This window comes from Hemitrygon akajei, chromosome 7 (genome assembly GCF_048418815.1).
Source record: "Hemitrygon akajei chromosome 7, sHemAka1.3, whole genome shotgun sequence".
NCBI classification, from domain to species: Eukaryota; Metazoa; Chordata; class Chondrichthyes; order Myliobatiformes; family Dasyatidae; genus Hemitrygon; species Hemitrygon akajei.
In genome coordinates this window covers 96,079,899-96,106,248 of record NC_133130.1, presented here as the reverse complement: position 1 = coordinate 96,106,248, position 26,350 = coordinate 96,079,899, and the positions used below count along the sequence as shown (strand labels likewise).

Here is a 26,350-nt window from a genome sequence, read left to right as displayed (position 1 = left end):
ATAACAGTATTAGATGTCTGACTCAAGAGGAAGGACCCAAAATTTTTTTTAAAGCAAGTCCAGAAATTGCTCTAAATTGGAAGTGTAGAAGATACTGATGTTTAAACAAGAACAAATTTAAAACTGATAAAAGTTCTTTTCAGAGTGACCCATATACATAAGTAATGAAATGGAGGTAACAGCTCTGAAATATAACCATATAAAAATTACAGCACGGAAATAGGCCATCTCGGCCCTTCCTGTCCGTGCCAAACACTTACTCTCACCTAGTCCTACTGACCCGCACTCAGCCCAGAACCCTCCATTCCTTTCCTGACCATATACCTATCCAATTTTACCTTAAATGACACAACTGAACTGGCCTCTACCACTTCTACTGGAAGCTCGTTACACACAGCTACCACTCTCTGAGTAAAGAAATTCCCCCTCGTGTTACCCCTAAACTTTTGCTCCCTAACTCTCAACTCATGTCCTCTTGTTTGAATCTCCCCTACTCTCAATGGAAAAAGCCTATCCACGTCAACTCTATCATCCCCCTCATAATTTTAAGTACCTCTATCAAGTCCCCCCTCAACCTTCTATGCTCCAAATAAAAACCTAACTTGTTCAACCTTTCCCTGTATCTTAGGTGCTGAAATCCAGGTAACATTCTAGTAAATCTTTTCTGTACTCTCTCTACTTTGTTGACATCTTTCCTATAATTCGGTGACCAGAACTGTATACAATACTCCAAATTTGGCCTCACCAATGCCTTGTACAATTTTAACATTACATCCCAACTCCTATACTCAATACTCTAATTTATAAAGGCCAGCACACCAAAAGCTTTCTTCACCACCCTATCCACATGAGATTCCACCTTCAGGGAACTATGCACCATTATTCCTAGATCACTCTGTTCTACTGCATTCTTCAATGCCCTACCATTTACCATGTATGTCCTATTTGGATTATTCCTACCAAAATGTAGCACCTCACACTTATCAGCATTAAACTCCATCTGCCATCGTTTGTTAAATAATTTAACAAACTGTTGAATATTCCACTGAGGCGACTTCAACATTCTGGACAAAGAACTAAGATAGGCATCCTCATCTGTATTGACAATGATGAAAAACACAATGAATATTTAGCATTAGTCCAACATTTATGTTTAACTAATCCATTTTGAGGAGGGGAAAGTCGAGGGCATACACACCCATCCTCACTGAAGGATCAGAAGTGGAAAGAGTGAGATCTTCAAGTTCCTGGGTGTCAACATCTCTGAGCATCTATATCTTGGGCCCAACAAATTGATGCAATTACAAAGACATGACAGTGGCTATATTTCATTAGGAGTTTGAGGAGATTTAGTATGTCACCAAAGATACTTGTAAATTTCTGCAGATGTGGCATGGAGAACATTCTATCTGGCTGCATCACTGTCTGGTATGGAGGAGCCACTGCACAGTATCAGAAAAAGCTGCAGGAAGTTGTAAACTCAGCCAGCTCCATCATGGGCACCAGCCTCCCCAGTATCCAGGACACCTTCAAAAGGTGATGCCTCAAAAAGGCGGCATCTATCATTAAGGACCCTCATCACCCAGGACATGTCATCTTCATGTTGCTATCATCAAGGTGGTGGTACAGGAGTCTGAAAACACACACTCAACATTTCAGGAACAGTTCCTTCCCCTCTGCCATCAGATTTCTGAATGGACAATGAACTCACGGACACTGCCAATTTTCTTCTCTCTTTTTGCACTACTTATTTAATTTTCTTTTTTTGTATATATTCATTGTAATTTATAGTTTTTGTTATTATATATTGCAATGTACTGCTGCCACAAAACAATAACTTTCGCGGTATTATACCCAATTCGGATTCCAATGAGCTAAGTGCCACTCCAGTGACCTTGTGCTATAGCCAGGATTTTGTCAGTCAATATTAAGGCCTGACCTGTGCAATTTTCCACCTTATTAATCAATTGCCAGTGGCAACGCACACCAGACATGAAGTTCAAGGTAATTGGGAAAGCATAGTGGAGCAGATTGGATAACATAAGTTTCTCTACAATACAAACTGAAGAATTGAGTGATCCATATCTGAGGCAATATGTCATGACCATGGGTGAATGTGTTTAATTAGAATGGCTGGTCTCTCAGTGGCTTCCATCATAAATTTGAACACATTATAATGGAGTAGTTGATTAAAATTGCGGCAAGAGGCAATGAAATTACTTAAGCGCTTTTTCCACCTGCACTTCCCAAGATGCCTCTCACTTGTCAGCATTGTTGGTTAGAGAGCAAGCACCTTCAAGAGACTCCTGATTACCTGCCTGTTCCTTTTATCCCATCCTGCAGTCACCCAGTCCCTCTCTGTTACTTCTTAGGCTGGAGGGTGACCATCTCATGAAATGTACCAACCATAACATATTCAGGCTTTGCAGATGGAGGACAGTGGTTATAGATGCTTCTCAAGCTCTAAGGCTGAAGCTTTAGTTCTTCTGGCCAATGCCACCTCCTGCACCTGGCGTCCCCACAAGATGCAGGACATGTAGTCCATTGACTCCCACATCCACCACATCGTCCTTCACCTCTACCAACTCAGTGCAATATCACACTAGCCACACCACCTCCTCTCCCCACCTTTCTTCAGGGACCACTCGCTCCACGTCTTCTTGGTTCTCTTATCCCTTCCTGCCCACACCTCCCTGTCACCTGGCACTTTCTCCTGCAACTGCAGGAGCTGCAACACTTGCCCCTGCATTCTCCCTCATCATCATCCTGGGACAGAAACAGTCCCTCCAGGTGAAGCAAAGATTCACTGCACCTCCTTCAACCTGCTCTATTGTACAGGTGCTCGCACTGTGGCCTCTACATTGGTGAGACCAGGTGTAGATTAGGCAACCATTTTTCAGAGCACCTGTGCTATCTGCATCAGCCATTTGAGATTTCCATCTGCATGCCATTTCAACTCCCTTTCCCTTTCACACTCTAACCTGTTTGTCCTCTACCTTCTCCACAGCCACAGTGAAGCCAGGTATATGGGTAGCCTATGGTCCAGTGACAGAATCATGACATTTTCCAATTTCAGGCAGCACATTCTTCACGTTCCTTTCTGACTCCCAACAGTTCACCTAGGGTCTCTCCCTATGTTCACCTTATCCATCATTCACCACCCCGCCCCCCCCCCCCCCCGCCAATGGTTACCTAGATTTTTCACCCTACCCCACCTGGTCCCTTGTGCCTATTTACTTGGGTTTTGTCTTCTTTGCTTTGTCTTTCCCATCCCTTCCCCCCACCTGATTCCATCTGCTCATCATTCCCCCCCCCCTATCTGGTTCTACTTTTCACCTACCAGGCTTCATCTTTATCTTTGCATTCTTCCCCACCCAACTATCCTGACCGTCTGCCATTTCCCCCCCCCTTTGTTATGTTTTTACCCATCACTACTGATCATAGAGAACACTAAAATCTGGAAGTCTACCTCGCTAGCGAGTGGGATAGTGAAGGTGCTGCACAGTTACGGTCTAACACACGGAGCGGGCTCTCGCTTTGTGCCACAGACGACCACAGCTACTCAGGGGAGTGGATGTCGGAAGTGTTGCATGAGGATGCAGAAATGTGTAAAGTGTGCAAGTATTTGAATGAAACTTAAAGCAGATCCCTGCAAGCCTGCACTCCTGATGATTCTACTCACTAACATCTGATCACTAGAAAATAAACTGGATTACCTGCGTCTGCTTATGAACTAGCGGGAGATGAGGGATTGCTGCATACTCATCTTGACAGAAACGTGGTTCCAAGCCACCATTCCAGACTCAGCCTTCTAGCTAGAAGGCCAGATCTCCTTAGGCCTTGAAAAACTGGATCTCAGGTAAGACCTGTGGAAATGGCTGTGTATTTACATCAACAAGAGCTGGCGTGTGAATGCCTCAGTAGCAACTGCCCACTGCTCCGCACAGATAGTTTTTAAATGGTGAAGTGCAAGTCCTTCTACTTACTGGGAGAGTTCACTGTCATTGTGACTGTTGCTATTTACATCGCTCCAATTTGGTGCTAGTGCTGGGGAGGTGCAGCAGGAGCTTTATGGTGCCATTTGCAACCTCAAAGCCACTCACTGAGATGACTTCTTCACTGTTGCTGGCGACTCAATCATGGCAACTTAAAAACAGGTCTGCCAAAGTTCTCCCAACATGTCAACTTTGCAAGAATATAGTAGACCTGGTCTTTACTAACGATCATTGAGTCTACAAGGCTGCTCCCTGCCCTCATCTCGAATGCTCAGGCCACATACGCGTTTTGTTAATCTCTGCATACAGACCACTGGTAAACGAGTCAAACTAATTTACACCTCAATGCTGTTTCGAAAGCAAGGACTGCAGCATATTCAGACACGCAGCTGCCTACGATCATTACGTCACTGATGAAATGTGGGATCAGTGACTGGCTATGTATGAAAAAGCACTACACTGCCAGGCAAAACAAAAACCAATGGTTGACTGCAGAGGTGAGTGCACTGTCAGGACGCTGCCTTCAGATCGGGGAATAAGATGATTTTAAGGTCAGCAAGGGTCACAATCTCATATGCCATCAGGAAAGCAAAGTGGGAGTACTCATAAAAAAATTCATAGGCACCTTTCTGACACCAGGGATACAAGTAGCACATGTGGCAAAGTAAACAAACAAACCATTACAGATTACAAGTCCACCCTGCATGCCAGTGACAGCAACACCTCCCTTCCCGATAGGCCGAATTGTTCTATGGACAAGTTGATGCAATGAATGGTATGGCATCAAGGAAAACCCTCATACCCCAAAGAACAAGCACCCTGTCTAGCCACAGCCGAGATGAGGAGGATCCTAGCCAGCACAAACCCAAGCAAGCTTTGGTGGGGGGGGGGGGGTGGTCAGACAACCTACCTGGTCAGGGTCTGATTGAGGCATGTAAGGCTCCCCACCCCTATTCTAACAACTTTCCACAGAAGCACCAACATATGTCCTGACTTGGCTGCATCATTATGTGTTACTAAACTGTAAGGCATCGGACCGCAAGACCCTATAGAGGATAGTAAACAATGCCAAGAAATCTCCCTCCCCCACTTGGAACATTTACCGCAAGTATTGTATAGTAAGGATCGAAGTGCTGTTGAGGATCCCTACCACCCGTCCCACAATCTCTTTGACTCACTACCATCAGGAAGAAGGTACAGGAGCATCAGGACTAGGACTGCCAAACTTTTTAAACAACTTCCTCCCTCAGGCTGTGAGACTGATGAATAGCCTGCCACCACCGAGGTCTTATCACTAGGACAGTGACCTGTTTACTCGTGCTGCTGCGCTACGCACTACATGCACTTTGAGTAATATTTTATTAACTTGTTTGTGGTAATATTTTGTTTTACCTGCTGTGTGTGATATGTGCTTTGTGAGTGCACTATATTCTGGAGGAATGCTGTTTTGTTTGGTTGTGTATATGTACAGTCAGATGACAGTAAACTTGAACTTATCAGCCTCTGTATCAGCCCTCCTCACTTCCAAATGCCAGCTATCATCCCTCCACACTCTGAGACCTGATGTAGGGTATCAACCCTTTGCCTCCACTGAAGCTGTTTGACCCACTGAGTTCTTTCAGCAGTTTAATTTTTGCCTCACTGCAGCACCTCCTTCCTTCACATAAAAATCCTGAGTTGTATACTCCCTAGCAGTACTTTATGCCACTCTATTGCACATGATCCATGTAAGTTCTTAAAATAAGAATCCAAACCACAAACATGGCTTAGCAATTACATCTAAAGCCTAATTGAATATTTGTGAATTGCAATTCATTTACATAAATTTTCAAAATACAAAAAAAAAGAGATTTATTTGAGGTTATTGGCCTGGGCTGACACTTTGCTAGTGACTGCATAATCCAAGACATCAAGTATAACATGGCATGGTCTTCAAACATGCAAGAGAAATGCTCAGACATAATCAGAACCTGCTTAAACGCCTTATCCCACAAGGGGGCCTCAATGTTACATTCAAAATGTACATTACTTTGGTCAATTTTTTTTCTCTCTCAATCTTGTAGTCGTGCAGTTATGCATATTTTGTTGTTTATCTTTGTGCATGTACAAGTTAGGTATGATCACAATAAGTTTATGATTACTTATGCTTGTAATGTAGAGTGCTGCTGTTCTCAAAACTAAGATTCATGGCATATGTATGCCTACGACAACAGTGAACTTCAAAGTTCAAAGTAAATTTATTATACATGCCTGAGATTCATTTTCTTGCGGGTATACTCAATAAATCTATAACAGAATAATAACCATAATAGAATCAACGGTAGCCTGCTCCAGCTTGGGTGTTCAACCAGTGTACAAAAGGCAACAAACTGTACAAATACAAAAACAAATAATAATAAATAAATAAGCGGTAAATATCGAGAACATGAGATGAAGAGGCCTTGAAAGTGGGGAACTTCAATTTGGGCATCATTGGTACACTGGAATGCAAGAACTTTGTATTATTTATTCGATTCAGCATGCAAGAATATCTAAAGACAACTTAAAACATCAATGTTCAGACTTGTTAACATTTTGCAAACATACCTCAAATTCTGGATTTACTTAGTTGATCACTCTCTGTGGTGTTTTGATGCAAACTGCAACATAAATAATCTTAACCTAAATCGATTATTAAGTTAAATATTTGTTTCAAATTATTCTAAGTTTGCATCCTTCTTTATCATTAGTCAAATACCTCTGTTAGTTTGGTATAATCTACATGAACATGACAGCAGTTCACTCAGGATTTTCTTGCGGCAGCTGTTCTTCATACCTTCTGCACTGTATCCATCTTTGGGAGGCCTGAGATCACGATAAAGATTAAACACTTTGTTGCCATTATTGACAAGGATTACACAATCAAGGTGCTCACCAACACCTCTACTTTCTGCTGAGGCTGAAGAGAGCTGGACTTGTACACCCATATCATTTCATTCTACAGATGCACGGTAGAGAGCATCCTGACAAGCTGCATCACTGCATGGTTCGGAATCAGCACTGTGACCGACGGGAAGGCCCTACAATGGTTATTAGTCAAAGCTGCCCAAAGCATCACCGGCACTAGCCGGAAAAAGGCCAGTAACATTATGAAAGGCCCACCTACCCTGCTCATGGACTGTTTGGCCCAATCCCATCATGGATGAAGCTACGTACCATCCATGCCAGGGTCAACAGAATCAAAAACAGTTACTTATCCCAAGCAGTACGGCGGATCAACACACTTCCACCACATATCCCGCCACCGGTACTTTATCATTTTCTGTCAGTCACCTTATGTACAGACAAACCTGTGCCTAGCGTCATTTTATGCACATGCAATCTATTTATATAAGCTACCTTATGTTTATATTTATTGTTTTCATTACGTTCTTTATCTTATTGGATGTTTTATGTTGGGTATCGTGTCCAGAACAACAAGTATTTGGTTCTCCTTTACACTTGTGTACTGGAAATGACATTAAACAATCTTGAATCTTGGAGGATGAGCAACTTGCACCGGCAGCTGAGGAGGGCTTTCGTCCAAAACCAGACGGAAAGGCTTTGAACACTGCGGTACTCACGTTGAAAGCGGGGAGTTGTCCATCGGCCGCTCGCTGCAGCTCCTGGATCAGCTCTACGGCTTTCTCGCAGAACATCGAGCAGTTTACAGAGAGCGGTGAGACTGTGAACCCAAACTCCCGCAGCCAGATTGCAGGCGAGCGAACAACTCTCCCGCCAAAGCAACTGCCGCCGCCTTGGCTCCTTCCGGCCAATCAGCGCGCCGCTCGCGCTGGCCGTCGCGTCACTTCCCCCGGAAGTCGCTGCCGCCTGGGTGCCGTTTGTAAACAGCGGGCAATGTTTCCACGCTGTCTCGAGAAGAGGTAGAGGTGCCGCTCTCTCATTTATTATTGTTTTAAAATTGTTTAGCAAGTGCTGTTTACTTCACCCTTTCAGGCTATGGCTAACTTGCTCCCATCCTTAAGGGTTCGATGTCTTTTATTTTAAACTTTCAAGTGGGCCCCCTTCATCGCGAGCCTGCGCTCTGACTCCCCGTCCTGAACGAGGACCCACCGAGTGCGGGGTCCGTACAGGTCAGACCTCCTCACCAGATCGGTCCTTCTTTTGCCTGCCACTCTGTTATAAAATGCACGTTCACGAACATTGGTCTAAATACATCGTGATCACTCCTGCTGTTGTGCAGATTTATAACGGTAGTCTTAAAGGGATCATCCCAAACCAATGTTGTTTAAAATGCACTAGATAAGCAAACAATTCTGTCACCCATACCTTAAGGTTGTGCAACAGCATGCCCACTGCCATCGGTGAGGGGGTGGGGGAATCAGCTCTCCTTACCTATTAAATGCTCCCAATGCCGTGCGTCTCAAACAGCCCTTGATAACCAAGTCCAACTCCTGGCCTTGACTAAGCCCGGCGAAACCGTTTCTACTGACAGGAGAAGGGGCAAAAGTGGGTTGCTGGCGCTTTAGAACCAGTCACTTCGGGCAGATGGGGTTCGTCAGCCGTGGTTGGCAGCTCATCTAGAAGGAAAACTGATTTCAAACCACTGCCGCCTTGCGACTACAATATCTACTCATGAAGAAGGCTTCAGGAATAAACCCCGAGGAAAATATCGGGGTTGGAGTCCCTACGTTGATTTCAACGCTGACGGGCAACTCCCGCAACGCCGCTGGTGCCAAACAGTATCAGTCTCTGCTGTTACTTTGGATACACGAGCTTTGTGGAGTGGAGGAGCCTGCTGCATGGGCAACAGTTTTCTCTTCATATGGCCTTCCTCTTCGAATGGCCTGTTTTTGTGCTATAGACAATAGGTGCAGGAGTAGGCCGTTCGGCCCTTCGAGCCAGCACCGCCATTCAATGTGATCATGGCTGAACATCCACAATCAGTGCTCCGTTCCTGCCTTCTCCCCATTTCCCTTGACTCTGCTATCTTTAAGAGCTCTATCTAATTATTTCTTGGAAACATCCAGAGAATTGGCCTCCACTGCCTTCTGAGGCAGAGTATTCCATAGATCCACAACTCCCTGGGTGAAAAAGTTATTCCTCAACTCTCTAAATGGCCTACCCCTTATTGTTAAACTGTGACCTCTGCTTCTGGACTCCCCCAACATCGGGAAGATGTTTCCTGCCTTTAGCATGTCCAATCCCTTAATAATCTTATATGTTTCAATCAGATCCCCTCTCATCCTTCTAAAGCCCAGTTGCTCCAATCTTTCAACATATGACAGTCCCGCCATCCCGGGAATTAACCTTGTGAACCTACGCTGCACTCCCTCAATAGCAAGAATGTCCTTACTCAAATTTGGAGACCAACACTGAACACAATAATCCAGGTGTGGTTTCACCAGGGCCCTGTACAACTGCAGAAGGACCTCTTTGTTCCTATACTCAACTCCCCTTGTTATGAAGGGGAGTTTTTTCTCTGCCTGCTGTACCTGCATGCTTACTTTACTAGGTACTAAGGCGCTGTACTTTTCTATGACTCTATGACACTATATCTTACTGCCCTGGCTTGCGTATCGACTTAGACGCAGGCAGCTAGGACCCAACATCCGTGGTTGACCCTGACCAACGGAGGGCTTACTTGAACAGGTCTTAAATTCTACCTCAGACAATCTTTCCCCCAAAATATACCAATGTCGTTAGGTTTATTTGTGTTTGTTTTGTAGTCTAAGCTATCCATAATTCATATTAATTTATGTAATTGATATGCACTGTGGCTGTAAAAAGCAAATTATCATGGCACTTATACCCTGGGTATGTGTGCTCATGATAATAAACTTGAACATAATATAATGTAACAGAAAAGTCTAATTAAACTAAAGGAAACACTATGCCCTATCATGGGTAAATTGTGTTCTCTATGCCCCGTGCACACTGTCATAACAATTAATCTTAGTAAATTGATTTATTGTCACATTTACTGAGGTACAGTGAAAAACTTGTCTTGCATACTGTTTATACAAATCAATTCATTACAATAGTGCATTGAGGTAGCACAAGGATTTAGAATAAAGTGCTACAGTTACAGAGAAGTGCAGTGCAGATAGGTACTGAGGTGCAAGATCAGAATGAGATAGATTGTGAGGTCAGGAATCAATGTCTTCATACTAGGGAAGTGTTGAATAGACTTTCAACAGTAGAATAGAAGCTGTCCTTAAGCATGCTTTCAGGCTTTTATATCTTCTGCCCAATGGGAGAGAGGAGATTATGCTGGTTGCTTTAATTAGGCAGTAAGAAGTACAGGCAGAGACCATTGTAGGGGAAGCTGGTTTTTGTGACGTGATATGCTGTGCTGTGTAAACAACCCTCTGCAGTTTTCAGCAGACACAGAGAAGTTAATATACTACGTTGGATAGGATGCTTTCTATGGTGCATCAATGAAATTAGTGAGGCTCAAAGGTGAGTTTCTCTAGCCTCTTGAAGAAGTAGAGGCACTACTCTGGTTTCTTGCCCTATTGCATCTACAGCATGTGATTGGTCCAGGATGGATTATTGGTGTTGTTTACTGCTGGGAACTTAAAACTCTCAACTCTCTCAACCACGGCAGTACATGTGAACCGGAGGATGTGCACTGCCCCACTTCCTGAAGTCTTGTCTTGCTAATGTTTTAGAAAAGATTGTTGTCTTGACACCATGTCATTAGGTCTCTATTTCCTTTCAGAATTCTGATTCATTATTACATGAGAAATGGCCCATTATGGTGCTAGCATCTGCAAATTTGTTGTTGGAGTTAAAGCAGAATCTGGCCACACAATTGTGAGTGCATAGAAGTAGAGTTGACGGCTAAGGATGCAGCCTTGTCGGGCACCAATGTTGAGAATAATTGTGGCAGAGATATTGCCATCCGTTTTTACTAATTGTGTTCTGTGGGTCAGGAAATCAGGGATTCGGTTGCAAAGGACAGTGTTGAGTTCCAGGTCTAGGAGTTTGGAGATGAGTTTGCTTGGAATTACAGTACTGAAGGTGGAGCTATAGTCAATAAACAATAGTCCAGATTCTCCAGTGATGAGTGTAGGGGGAGAGAAATGATGTCCATCTGTTTTGGCAGTAGGCGAATGCAGTAGATCTTGTTTTCAGGGAGAATGGAGTTAATGTACCCATTACCATGTTCTCAAAGACTTCATGATGGTGGATGTCAAAGCCACTGGCAGTAGTCACTGAGGCTCATTATTTTGCCTTTCTTCAGTGTCGGGATGATAGTAGTATTTTAAGGTGGCTGGGAACCTCAGATTGTAGCATGAAGAGATTGAAAATGTCTGAATATCACAGCCAACTGACCTACGTAGGATCTAAGGACATGGTCAGGGACAGCATCCAGAGCAGAAGCTTTCCATAAGTTCACTCTCCAGGAGACTGATCTTACATCCTCTATGGTGACTGTGGGTTCAAGTGCATTAGAAGCTGGCAGGGTGGGTAATGCTATTCCAATCTTTCATTCAAAACGTGCATAGAATGTAAACAACACACACAAAATGCTGGTGGAACACGAAGGGTCTTGGCCCGAAACATCGACAGCGCTTCTCCCTATAGATGCTGCCTAGCCTGCTGTGTTCTACCAGCATTCTGTGTGTGTTGTTGTTTCAATATAATTTTATTTTATTTTCTTTAGTATTAGGTTTAATCTTTTGTCTTTGAAAGAAAAGGTGGATAAATGTTTATAATCAAGTATCCACTTTATTCACCATACACATTTACTTGTACTAGAAATTAGCTGTGGTGTTGGTGCAACATACAACAAAAAACATACAGTAATCATATCAAATAAATCACTGTAAAGCAATGGGAATGGTGTAGATTTATGCATTTACCTGAACTGCAACAAAGTTGTTCACTGGTGTAGCTGTTGTAATGGGTAGCTGTTACGATTAGAAGATGTTAATACTGCCTAATCAATATAAGTACTTGAATAAACTGTGGCTAGTGTTAGTTGAGTTGTCTTTTCAGGTGTAAAAAATTGAGTTTTTACTTGTTATAAGGTGCCAAAAAGTTTTAAATTCTTGGATTGTACGGATTACTGGCATTACCAGTATTTGTTGCCTAGGTGGTTGAGGATGCTTTTGAATCATGATTTTTTGAAAAAGGTAAATTATTGTCCTGCTGCTCTTTAATTTCTAATTTAACAATAATCTGTGTGTGGTTTGTGAGGCCACCTTGGAGGGCAGTTAAAAATCAACTCCATTAGTAAATGAGATTAGTCAGGTTGGTTAAGGATGTAAGGTCCCTTTCTGAGGGAACAGTAGAAACTTTAATGCCAATCAGAAAACATCATGATATGCTGTATGTCTGAATATATATAATACTTTGTATTATTACCAACAAAGTATGCTGTATTTCCAGGTAATAAATTTCCCTGGTCAGACAATACAATAAAATTTAATTTTTATTAATGTGATCTACATTTGGATTGTGTCTGGTTACAAATGTAAATTACTTGCAGTTGTGATGTACTGTTGTGTCACAAAACCTCTTATAGGAGTTCTACAGATTCAGAGTCATTTATTTATCACATGTGCATCGAAACATACAGTGAAATGTGTCTGACACAACCTAAGGATGAGCTGGGGGCAGCCCGCAAGTCTTTCCACACACTCTGGCCCACAATGCTCAGCAGAAGCAACAAATCAACAACAGTAAATCAAGCCCCTTTCCTCCCTCCCACACACACAGACCACCTGGGCCTTCAGCCTCCAGCGGACTCATGGATTTACAACGAGCCTCCAACTTCCCCATTGGACTTCCGACTCATAGAGTCAGGGCTTCGACAATGGGGCTTCAATTTCTGGATTTCTGAACAACATTTGGGCTTTGATCTTCCCATGACTAGTCAATGCAAGGACCCCAAACTCCATGCTCAAACAAAAGGCTCGCTGAGTTGTATACCTATAAGGTCACTGGCCCTCCTGTTTCCTGCTCACATGGGCATCGATCCCAAGACCAACCGACCTGGGGAGACTAGCTGACTCAGTGGGCCACAAGCCCTCATCCTTGCTGCTCCTTGTTGCCGACCTAACGTGCACAGATGTCCTTCATCACACTTCCCTGTCACTGGCCTTCAAGCCCAGAGCGGAGTCCTAGGCTGCGGATGTATTTCGCTGGCCTTCAAGGGATTGGCTACATAAGGAAACTGGGTAGATTGGGAAAAGCAAGTTTTGATAAACAGCATACATTTGGAGAATGATGTATAAAGTTGCTGATTTAAGAAGTAAATCTGGTGCTCAGACCTGTGACCAAAAGTCTTGCAATTGATGTTGAATGATGTAGGGCATTGAGGAATTGGGGGATTACTGATGGAAGACTGGAGACTGCATGCTAAGATATAAAACTGGAGTTTGAGAAATTTCCTTCCAAGTATCCAAAATAAAAGTTAATTCTCAGACACGCAACTACTCATCTTTGTCCAACATTAGATTTGGTTATCGTTTAGAAAACATCATAACCTGTTCTGCAAACAGGGACTTTAGAGCCTATTCAGAAATGCTCTTTGCCTTCTGCACCATCAAGTAAGTTCCTTTTAGAACGTTGATCACAGGCTACTCTGCAGGAATAATTTACTCTTCCTATGAAATGATTACATTTTGTTTTACCTAACACCATCTGCTCGGTCCCCAACCTTATCCAGGAATTTAGGTCACCCTGTGGAAAGATAAAACATCCATACAACTGATCTCACTGCCTCGTGTGAGATTTCTTCCTTTTATATGGTCGGTTTGGAAAAGCAATTTAAAATCAATTTAAAGTTAGTTATTCAGTTCAGTGCTTTTAAAGAGGTTACTTCATCTCATAAAGTCACTTATCAAGTTGTGGGGAGTGATTGAGTGTCATTTTGCATTGAAGTGTTTGATCAGGGTTGTCTTTGCAAGATGTAACCAACCTATTAGCAATTAAGTGTCCACAGAAACCACAACCCATTTGGGTGTAATTTTGGGGGCTTCGTATTTTCAGCTCCAGGTAGCTTCAGAATCAGATTTAATATCACCGGCATACGTTGTGAAGTTTGTTAACTGTGCGGCAGCAGTACAATGCAATGCATATAATAGAAAGAAAAAGAATTGTGAATTACAGTATGTATATGTAGTGCAAAAATAGAAATAAGAGGTAGTGAGGTAGTGTTCATGGGGTCAAAGTCGGTCCAGAAATTGGATGGCAAAAGGAAAGAAACTGTTCTGAATTGTTGAGCATGTACCTACAGGCTTCTGTACCCCCTTCCTGATGGTAATAATGAGAAGAGCACACGTCATCACTGTGCCTCATGTTCTTTACTGTAACTTTGGAAATTAGATGCTATTTTGGAAGACTATTTAATCTTGAACTTTTCTACATGGTACTGTGGTGTTGTGTCCCATATAGATGTGTGCTTTAAGATAGGGTTGAGTAAAATTCTTGAGGTATTTATAAACAAAGTAAGGCGTTATTGGTTAATAACTGTAATGGGGTGTTATTAGTGGTTAACAAGAGCACTGGGTAAAAGGTCCTCTGAAGCTCAGTGGCATGAACTTGTGATTTGTCTAGGCTGAACACATGTAACAAGGGGAAGGAAGTACAATTTTAAAGCATGTTTAGTGGTAATTAATGTCGCAGAGCAGGCATTACATAATTCAAGATTTTTTAAGCCAAACTTAATCAAACCTGCATACCATCAAGCTGCACTTCAGAAATAAATTGAAATATGTTGGATCAGTGATTCCCAACAGGGGTGGTTACATGTCCTAAGGAGCATTAGGGGAAATAGTAGTCATCAGGGGTCATTCAAGATTTTTGGGGAAAGGGGGTGGTAAGCAGCACCCTAAATTGAGGCTTGAGACCTGACTGACCATGTCAAAATACTGCCATTGTCCACATCCAATAGGCACTCCTGGTTTGTGTTAATTTTTAATTTTAATTTAACTCCATTAATGATGTATAAATATGTATGGCTCAATCTCTATGAATCTGAAGGTGGTGAAGCCTTGAATTCTAACCATGCTACTAAAAAGAAACTACAGAAAGTGCTTCAATATGATGTTAGATATCTGGAATATGGTTTTATTCTGTTCCCGTCAGCTCAGTGACGAACCATGTGGCTTATTGGTAATATGCACTGTCTAATGAAACCATCAAGATTGCAGGAACACTTCTGTAAGAGACACCCTGGAAAGGCTACTTATGGTATTACTCAGTTCCAGAAGATGAAAGAAGCATTTGAAAAATGTTGCACTTGCCAAGAAAGCTAAAAATGACCTTGATAGTGGTCTCATTGCTTCTTATAACATTTCCAAAATGATAGCAAAGTGTGGAAAAACTCATACAATTGGTGAAAGATTAATAATGTGCTCAAAATGGATACCAGTATTTTAAAATCAATTCCTCTGAGTAATAACTCTGTAGCTTGTCGTATTGACGAAATGAGTGAAGACATCGAGGATCAAGTATGCACAGAGCTACAAAAAGCAGAACTTGGGATACAACTGGATGAGTCAACTGTGAGAGACAACGAGGCATTGCTAGTGGCATATGTACAGTTTATCAAAAATGGAAAAGTTTATGATGAGATTCTCTTTTGTAAAAGGTTAAAAACAAATATCAGCAGAAAATCAATCTACAATAAGCTCAAAATGTATACTAAGGATAAAAGTTTTTTTGTGTAACACATAGAACACCATATATGATAGGTCACCATGTTGGTTTAGTGGCATTTATGGAAAAAGGAATTCCAAGACCATTTGCAATTTATTGTCAACATCTTGCAGCCCAAAACTTCAGCTAATGATTTTTTTCAAGCATGACTCTTGTAATATCTGCTTTCAACAAAATTAAAACAAACCTGTTAAATTGCAGAATATTTCACCAGTTATGCCAAGATAATAAGTGTTTGAATGCTTGCTTTTTCATAATGAAATGCGTTGGCTGTTAAAAGGCTGCTGCTTAAAATGTTTCTTTGATCTTTTTGACACTCAGAGAATAGGACCAATCATGTGTGACAGTGGAAAAGTGTGTATAGAACCAGAGGAGATGGTGGAGGTACTTAATGAATACTTTGCTTCAGTATTCACTATGGAAAAGGACCTTGGCGATTGTAGGGATGACTTGCTGCGGACTGAAAAGCTTGAGCACATAGACATTAAGAAAGAGGATGTGCTGGAGCTTTTGGAGATATACCCCAGGCTACTGTAGGAGGTGAGGGAGGAGATTGCTGATCCTCTGGCAATGATCTTTGCATCAATGGGGACAGGAGAGGTTCCAGAGGATTGGACGGTTGCAGATGTTGTTCTCTTATTCAAGAAAGGGAGTAGAGATAGCCGAGGAAATTATAGACCAGTGAGTCTAACTTCAGTGGTTGGTAAGTTGATGGAAAAGATTCTGAGAGGCAGGGTTTATGAACATTTGGAGAGGCATAATATGATTAGGAATAGTCAGCGTGGCTTTGTCAAAGGCAGGTCATGCCTTACAAGCCTGATTGAATTTTTTGAGGATGTGACTAAACACATTGATGAAGGAAGAGCAGTAGATGTCGTGTATATGGATTTCAGCAAGGCATTTGATAAGGTATCCCATGCAAGGCTTATTGAGAAAGTAAGGAGGCATGGGATCCAAGGGGACCTTGCTTTATGGAATTCAGAATTGGCTTGCACACAGAAGACAAAGAGTGGTTGTAGACAGGTCATATTTTGCATTGAGGTTTGTGACCAGTGATGTGCCTCAGGGATCTGTTCTGGGACCTCTTCTCTTCGTGATTTTTGTAAATAACCTGGATGAAGAAGTGGAGGGATGGGTTGGTAAATTTACTGATGACACAAAGGTTGGGGATGTTGTGGATAGTGTGGAGGGCTGTCAGAGGGTACAGCGGGACATCGATAGGATGTAGAACTGGGTTGAGAAGTGGCAGATGGAGTTCAACCATCTGAGTATACAGAGTAAGTGTGAGGTGGCTCATTTCGGTAGGTGCAATATGATGGCAGAATATAGTATTAATGGTAAGACTCTTGGCAGTGTGGAGGATCAGAGGGATCTTGGGGTCCGAGTCCATAGGATACTCAAAGCTGCTGTGCAGGTTGACTGTGGTTAAGAAGACGTATGGTGTATTGGCCTTCATCAATCGCGGGATTGAGTTCAAGAGCTGAGAGGTAATGTTGCAGCTCTATAGAACCCTGGTCACACCTCACTTGGAGTATTGTGCTCAGTTCTGGTCACATCACTACAGGAAAGATGTGGAAACTATAGAAAGGGTGCAGAGGAGATTTACAAGGATGTTGCCTGGATTGGGGAGCATTCCTTATGAGAATAGGTTGAGTGAGCTTGGCCTTCTCGGAGCCACGGAGGATGAGAGGTGATGTGATAGCGGTGTATAAGATGATGAGAGGCATTGATTGTGTGGATAGTCAGAGGCTTTTTCCCAGGGCTGAAAAGGCTAACATGAGAGGGCACAGTTTTAAGGTGCTTGGAAGTCGGTACAGAGGGGATGTCAGGGGTAAGTGCGTGGAAAGGGCTGCCGGCGACTGTGGTGGAGGCAGATACAGTAGGGTCTTTTAAGAGGCTCCTAGATAGGTACACAGAGCTCAGAAATATAGAGGGCTATGGATAACCCTAGGTAACTTCTAAAGTAAGTATATGTTCAGCACAGCATTGTGGGCCGAAGGGCCTGTATTGTGCTGTAGGTTTTCTACGTTTCTATGACACTGTGGTTGAATATTTGCTCAAAGTCGACAAGAGCCTGGGAAACAAGATTGAACTTCTACGTGGAGATGTGGCATACCGAGTCGATTTGTGTGACAGAATTAACATTCTAAATATGAAACTGCAGAGTGAGAATTTCAATTTAATCCAGGCAGAAAGTACAGTATTACTTTTATTGGAAATTTGGAAATATACATGTAAGCAAAATACTGGGAGAAGAATGTTCTCACAGTTTCCCTGTAGGAATAGTATGGCACTCTCTTTCACAGACAATGATTTGCAAGAGTACTGCTTACACCTGTAGTTACTGAAGAAGGATGTTCAGAATCAATGCAATGATTTGAATTATCTGGAAATTCTGGACTGGGTAATTAATCCATTTCCGTGCAAGAAGAAATGATCAAATTTCAGAACGAAGAAGCTGCAAAAATGCCTTTTAAAAATGTCGGCTTTTGATGTATGTGGCTACACTGTCATATAAAATGGTCTGGAGATGAGCCAAAATGCTCTTGATTGCGTCTTCATCCTCCTACCTTGTTGAAAGAAGCTTCAGTGCATTGAACCACATAGTCACAAAAAAAAACATTAACTGCTTGAACATTTGTTATGTGTGGGGACTTAAGGCTTTTGCCGTCACAACTTGAACCAGAGATTTCAACTCTTGCTAAAAACCATCAAGCTGAAGGATCACATTGCTATCAAAGCTGCTGTACAGTGCTCAGGTACTGTAAGCTAGGTTTAAAGGCAAATTTAAAACAGAATAATTTTTCTCATGTTAGCATATGGTAGACAGGTTTTTACGCTATAGGGTTCTGGAAAATATATTGTGCCTGAGGGGCATTGGCAAGTATGAAAGTGCTTGGGGGGTGGGGTATTGGGCTGAAAAAAGTTAGGAAACACTGTTAGATTCTAATGTGCAGAGGATGATTTTTGACAAGGTGACAAATGAATTATAGTTGCTTTTCTATTGAATGTATTTTAACATGTTTATACAGTTGACTTGGCATTCATTTTACTGGTTATACACTCTACATGCTTCTACAATCTGATAAGAATATACTTCACAGTCTGCTATGCAAACAGTTACTTCAGAGACATAATTCATACGTATATAGCATTTCTTACCACTTATCTGCTTCAGTATTACTTAATAAATTTAATCAGCTTGATACTTGGGGAAAAAATGACACTTGGGAAGAAACAGACTTCTGATCCTATTGGCTATTGCTTTCTAATCTGATTAATACTGAGAAAAACAAATTGTGCAAATTATTTTTAAAAAGTTAATATAAAGTAAATAAATAGTACTGAGAACATGTGTTGTAGAGTCCTTGAAAGTGAATCTATAGGTTGTGGAGCCAGTTCAGAATTGAGTTGAGTCAAGTTATCCAAGATAGTTTAAGAGGCTGCTGGTTGAAGGGCAGTAACTGTTCCTGAACCTGGTAGTGTGGGTCCTAATGTGTACCTCCTTCCTGATGGTAGTAGCCAGGTGAAAGCATGTATCAGGTTTATGTTGAGCATTAATGCAGCTTTTTCAATAGTCAAAAATCCAGGTTCATCACTAACACCCAGTCTGTGTTGCAAGGTAAATGTAAAATTTATTTCTAAAAAGTTAGGAATAGTTTTGTGATGTTCTGGCCAATCTTGCTCCTTTAATCAAGATCCAAAACAGTTGGTATGATTTATGACTCAATTGTCTTTAGCGTACAATTTAGTTGTGTAGTTTGGGGCCTCCTGAAATTGTAGAGTAATACAATTTGAATGCAAGTTTTTTGAAACGAAGTCTACAGTTACTGCACATCTTAGAAAATACTTCATAATGTTAAACCATATAATGATCAATAAAACCATCTGGTGACTATAGTATCAGTTACTAATAGTGATTATTATTCAATCTAACCGGCTATTAAAATCGCGAATCGCGATGCCCATACAAGCCTTTCTCTCATAACTACGCTTTTCATTCCATTTAATTCTCTTTCAACAGTTATCACTGAATTTGTTTTCATCATTGTCAGATAGTGCGCTCCAATTTCCTCCCTACATTTTTCCTATAGACTCTTTCTTTACCCCTGCGTCAAATAAAAACCCTGATCTTCTTTGGCCCTTCTGCCAATTGACTTAAACCCATAGTGCTAGTGCCTGCTTTCCAATTATCCCAACACGCGAAGCAAGCAGGAATAATGCAGCATTTTCAATCGAAAACGAGCTGCATTATCAATTACAATACTAACTTACGGCTTACTGCCCCCCCCCCCACACACACACAAACACATACAAAAGCTGATGCTGTGCATTCTTAAATCATTTTGGTGAAGTTTTCCTGTACGGTTAATGCTTTAAGATCAGACAACTCGATGACCTTCTTGCCAGTCTGAAAAATGGATTCCGATTTCAACGCAGTCTCTTAAAGCGTGCGAGGCCTGCGCGTTGCAAGCAGCTGAGAGGTTGAAGGTTGCGGCCGATCAGCTGATTCAGAGAGGTGGGAGTTGCTGCAAACAATGTACCAAACTGGGTGCCTTCAGAAACACCGAACAGCGTGCGAGTGAAGTCGGTGCGCTCTGCCTCATCACGGTTCAACCTCGCCGGTTCTCCTACAACCCCCCTTACCAGCTCCCGGGGCATTTCCGTTCAGCTCGATTACTTTTGTTACCGTTCCCACCGCCTCTCCTAAGTAAAAGGTGGTACTTGGCGTTTTGTTTTTCTAGTAATGCGAAGGAGGGCTGATTCTCTGACAGTAGAACATGACACCACCGTTACAACCGTACAGAAGGGCTCATCGCAAACTGCTCCGAGATTGAAACACAACCACACGGCAGCAGCTAGTAAAAAGGACAACGACTTCGGCACGGATGCGAAGACAGGAATGAGAATTGGTTACCGAAGGTAAGACGGATCCAACCATGAATGGGCTAGTGCTGTAACATCAAAGATACGACAGACAAGTTACCATGTTATTGACAACTTCAAAACCTGCTCCGTTTAAAGATAATTAGACATTAAAGAGTTAATTTTCTATATATAAATACTCGCTCTCTCATGCAGTAATAGTAACCTTAAATATAACCTTTTTAGTCACCGAAGCGGACCTGATTGTACCTTTCAGTTGCACTCAAGCGTTGAGTCAGCTTTTCTCAAAGACGGAAGAGGTCATTTGAAAATATTTTAAAATGTACTTCAACTTGAATAGATTTTCAGATTGTGGAAATAATTCAACGATGACTTAAACGATAGATTGATTCATTTCCACAAGCTTTTAACCTATTAACGAGAAAGATAATTCAATTGTTCAGAGGCTACTGTATAAGTTTGAACAGCGTTTCCTGGAATTACGTTCCCATACATCCATTGCTGCTTAACAATCAGGAAGCTGTTAGAACGGGGCTGAACTGCTCCATATTAAATATATATTTTGCTCATTGAATCATTCCAACCTTTAAGTGTCATTTCAAGAAGAATCATCGTTCTGTTAGGATACTGCCTTGTTGCAGTATCTGAGAGTATTTCCCTATAGATACTTGCCCTCTGGTGGATCCTTTGAGACTACCTTCCTGTGTCAGACTAACCCTACATCTGTTCCTCTCATTCCCCTCTGGACCAGATCCACTCTTTCCCTCCTCCCCTTATGTTCTGCTCCACACCTGCTTCCACTGTATCCTCTCCTGGACTTGTCCATGTCCCTGGTTCTTTTTCCCATCATCCCTTTGTCTTTTTCCAAACATGCCTACCCCTCCTTTTCCTCTCAACTCAGCCCTATCACCCCCCTCATCCCCTCCTTCCCCTTTAGTTCGCCTTCCTGTGCTTTGCAAACATCATAGCAATTCATACACAGCAGATTTGTCTGTGACTGCAGAAAGATGAATGTTCACTTTTTTTTATTTCTGTGGTTTGGGGAGAATTGGAATCAGGATAACAGAATAATTGCTGTGTTGCAAAATGGTAAATAACTAGCATTTGTACTGGAAGAAGGAGATAGCTTGTTCAATGTGTTTCAAGCTAGATTGTCTTACTGCCTTAAAAAAGCTGCAAGTATTGAGTCAGTAAAAAATTTTCCGGAGAAATTTATAATAGGATATCATGGAAATTGGATACTTCTCATCTCATAGTTTCTACATCCACTTTCTATTACACTGGTAACAGACAGATAATAATAGTATAGTCACCTAATTGTTGGACCTGACATATAATGAGGAAAAACAATGGAGGAGAGCGATGGAGATGAGTGCATTGTTACTGTCTGTCACTTCAGTTACCACAAATCATGCATCAAATTTCTTCCAAACTGTATCCTAACATATTGCTTTCGGAAGTAAAACTTCTCAAGCCCATACCCCTAGCGGGACCCAGGCCACCGACAGCAGCTTGCCAGAGTCCTCTGTCCTGGGCCAGTATTTCAAGTTGTCCCCAGGTGTAACCCATCTTCTTGGATCTTTTCTCTCCCAGTGATGAGGCACTTGGAGCTTCTATTAGCATTTTGGTAGCTCTGGGTTTTACAGGATTGCTAGGCCCATGCCCAACTCTCCTCCTCCTTTCACAGCTGGGCTTGGGACCATCCAAGATGGAGTTTGAATTAAAATTGTTCTTTAAAAATATTTGAAATTAGGATTTAGAAATAGAGGGCCCTTAAAGTTGCAGATATAAAACAGAATGCATCCTAACTGTTGCATTCCTTGCCAGACTTGGTGCTGTTACATTGCTGCTCTGCATTAATGCAGCCTCTTAAAATAGCTTTAGGAAGATTTAATTTTCGTGTCTTTGGATTACTTCGATGTTAAGAGTTAATTGGACGTGCTGATACAATGTATTGTATGCTATTCTACATTATGTTTATAACTTGTAATAAAGTAATTCATATTATTATTGGCTGTTAAATAATATACAAAATGTAGATTTCTCTAATTTGCTTTTCTTTGGCTTAGTTAATTGCAAGGGAGGCAAGAAGCCTGCACTGTTAATGTGTTTTATCCATAATTTGTTGGTGTCCCTATTTAAGATTGATAAATATTGGAAAAGGCATTGAATAATAAAAATATTCTTAAGAACATTTTTAATATTTGTTGTTATGCAAAATAATGGTGATATGTCTGCTTGTGAACTTTTACAGTAAGATATAGCTGGGTTTATCCTTTGTGATAACAGGATTAACAGGCTAGATCAGAAGCATGGTATTTAAAAGCAATTGTTTTAATATTTTACTCCAGCACATTAAAATGACTTAACTTGACCTGTCTTGAATATCGTTGGTGGAGAAAGCAACAGCTTAGGATGGTGTGGCAGAAACCATTGAGGTCAAAGACATCCATTCTAGATTTATCATTGAATACTTTGAAGGTCAGTTTTAGAAAAGGCAGCTGGAGATTAAAACATTTTTTTTCCTCGGCCATATGCCTTTGCCCTGGAACTACATCTGATACTTCACCCATCTGGGACTTCTGTTTTACTAGACAGGAAATGGGAAAATGGAATATCATTAACCAGAAGTAGAATAACATTAGATGTATAGCATAAGTTAAGGGCCAAACAGTTCAGACCAGGATTTATTCTCCGAACTTTCCCAACTTTCTTCAGTTAACTCTATTAGTACAACTCCCTGGTCTTTCTCTTTTTGCCTGTCTAGCTTCCTATTAAATGGCACTCAACTGCTCCCTATGATGGCGAGTTAGGTTAAAAATATCTGCTGTTTGATTTCTTTGTAACTACCACATGTTAATAATGTCATTGATTTTTCAAGGATTGTTTCCATTCCTTAAAAAATAAAATCTTGTAACTTTTTATTTCACAACTTGTTAGCCTGCTATCAGCCTTAACTATCTCTGGTTTTGAACGCGTCGCTGTCTGCCATGTTGATGACTTTCTTTCTTGGAACCTATTTATCAGAATCTTATCAATTAGGTTTCCACCCATGCCACAATAATGAAATATTTATTGTCGTAGTCATTGTGCAACTTTCTGATTATGTCAGATATGTTGTATCCCATTTGTACTCATGGCCCTCCACACTAGTTAACCACACTATTTTTCTCTCCACTGTTTCTGTATTGTATCTTTAATATAGCAAAACTGTCTGAGGCAACTTAAAAGAGTATGATTTTTTAAAAAAAGACATCAAGTTCAGAACTGTATTAAGAAATATTTTTCCCAACACTTCCCCACAAATGGATATATTCTCTTTTGTTCCACCAAGTATCAAAGCTGTTCATAATTTAAATACCTGTTAGATCAGTCTTTGCTTTTTCAACACTTTGTGATAATTATAACCTTTATTTCTGGTATAAGTGTTATAAGCTCATTAATTATCTTCTCCAGTTTCTTATTATTCTTTCAAGTATATGGCATCCAGAACAGTACACAGTACAAGTTGGCTATGATTTATTTAGTATTTCATCTTTGTGTTTGTTCCACCTCTTCAAAATAAATTGTTTTAGCTCGCTATGCTTTACTAGCTTGTATCAAAATTTTTGGTGGTCTGTTTATTTTTACTGTACTATCAGCAGCATGGTAGTGTAGCGGTTAGCATATTGCTGTTTCAGTGCCATTGACCTGAATTCAATTCCCACTGCTGTCTGTAAGGAGTTTGTATGTTCTCCCCATGACCGAGGGTGTTCCCATTTTCTCCGATTTCCAAAGACACAAGGGTTAGAGGTTTAATTGGTCACATGGGTGTAACTGGACAGCCCAGGCTTGTTGGGCCAGAAGAGCCTCTTATCGTGCTACATCTCTAAATTTAAAAAATAAAATAAAATCTATTTGCTTCTCGTCTTCCCACTTTTTATCTAGTCATTTGAGAACTTTTTTTTGTTTAACCATACAATAATTTAATTTGTTTAAATACTATAGATTCATATGTTGACACTTATTTTGAAATTATTTCACTGTTTTGCAAACATATTACTGAAGTATTTTGATAACTAGTTTACAGAAAAGTCTAGAGGTACTGTTGAACAGAAGTAAAGCTCTCCCTACCATTGAGCACATTTACATGGAGTCCTGCCACAAGAAAGCAGCATCCATCATTAAGGACTCCCAGCATCCAGGTCATGCTTTCTTCTTGAAGCTACTATTGGGCAAGAGGTACCGGAGCATTAGGAACCACATCACCAGGCACAGGAACAGTTATTACTCTTCAACCATCAGGCTCCTGAACCAGGGTGGATAACTTCACTCACCCCAACTCTGAACTGACTCCACAACCCACAGCCTCACTTTCAAGGACTCAACAACTCATATTCTCAGTACTATATACTTATTTATTTGCACAGTTTGTCTTTTGCACAATGCTTGTCAGTCTTTGTTTATGTTTAGTTTTTAATAAATTGTATGTTCTCTTTTTATTTTCCTGTGAATACCTGCAAGAAAATAAATCTCAAGGGTAAAATTTATGTACTTTGATAATAAACTTACTTTGAATTTGGTTGTAGTCTTCCTCAGTGTTGACTCTTTCTTCCACTTTCATGTCATTTGCAAATTTATAAAACATTTTATTAAAAAATCTGTATTGATAATACAGACTATGAACAAATACTTGATAATACAGACTATGAACAAATACTTGATAATACAGACTATGAACAAATACATGATAATACAATGAACAAATACTTCTTGTGGGGACCCATGTAGTAGAATGTTGAGCTATCCTACAACTCCCTTTCCTACATTCAGTTATCCAGCTAGGTGCTATCCACCCTGATATGTTCCCTAACTCTACCAGCTCTCATTTTATTCAGTAGTCTATTACGTAGTTTAAAGTTAAATAGTTATCGCTTTCTACAAACAGCAGACCTCTTGCATTCTCATTTCATTATTTCTATCTGCACATTAACTCTCAATTTGTTATTTAGATTAGATCCATTGCCCAACCATAAATATTAACTTTTTGATGTGAGTGAAACACCAACTTGCCTGATCTAGGTTCTTTTCTTAGCTAGCCACAGAATTGTAGGTTTATTTCCTTATTTCTGATCTTCACTGGCATTAGTTAGTGTGCTTAAGTTTAGCTTTAGTGCTTTGATGAAAATGTTAGATAAAATGAAGTAAGGCAATTAACATTTGCTTCTACAAGTGTCAGTAGACATTAAATTCATGACTGTATATAAAAGCAACAAAAATGAAAAAATATAAAGTCTGTACTGTTACAGGACAATTTCTCTGCTAATCCTAATCCAGAGTTGTGGAATTTTATTATCACATTAAATGCACTAAGATTTTCAGCAGAAGTGCGGGTAATTATCTTTTTATTTGAGATGTGTCTCGAGCCACAAAGGGGTGTTTACTGAGGAGAAAATTATGGTGTCTTAAGAATTTAGGGAAATAAGTGGAGATATTTTGGAGGATGTGATCATTATCAGGAAGGAGTTATTTGCAGTCTGACAGCATGTTCTCTATTTGGACTCTAGTGGGCCTTTGACAAGGTCCCACATGGTAGGTTGGCCTGAGAGGTTAGATCCCATGCAATCCAGGCATAGCTAGTTAGGTGGATTCAAAATTGGCTCAGAGAATGTGTCTTTGCCAGAAGTACCTGGTGGAGATGTAGGGTATTTTTTGAAGTTCATCCTGAACAACTGCATGAAACTGTTCCTAGGGACACAATGAAACAAATGGTTACTGTTGGAAAGCTATCAAAGCAGTGAATATTATCCATGAGGATGCAAGAAACCTAATGT

At 40.9% G+C, this 26,350-nt stretch overlaps 2 protein-coding genes across 3 annotated transcripts in view; one reads left to right on the top strand and one right to left on the bottom strand.

Annotated features, from left to right (window-relative positions):
- gins1 (GINS complex subunit 1 (Psf1 homolog)) overlaps positions 1 to 7,788 on the bottom strand; it is a 39,691-nt gene extending 31,903 nt beyond the window's left edge. Inside the window, exon 1 of the mRNA XM_073051509.1 lies at positions 7,598 to 7,788. Within this exon, the coding sequence (XP_072907610.1) occupies positions 7,598 to 7,672 (75 nt within the window). The 5' untranslated portion in view covers positions 7,673 to 7,788. The remainder of the gene's footprint in view (positions 1 to 7,597) is intronic.
- Positions 7,789 to 7,838: 50 nt separating this feature from the next.
- abhd12 (abhydrolase domain containing 12, lysophospholipase) overlaps positions 7,839 to 26,350 on the top strand; it is a 158,364-nt gene continuing 139,852 nt past the window's right edge. Inside the window, exons 1-2 of one of the 2 annotated variants that reach the window (XM_073051492.1) lie at positions 7,839 to 7,897; positions 20,396 to 20,573. In XM_073051492.1, coding sequence (XP_072907593.1) covers positions 20,398 to 20,573 — 176 coding nt within the window. In that variant the 5' untranslated portion in view covers positions 7,839 to 7,897; positions 20,396 to 20,397. The remainder of the gene's footprint in view (positions 7,898 to 20,395; positions 20,574 to 26,350) is intronic. The other variant, XM_073051494.1, reaches the window with a different exon arrangement.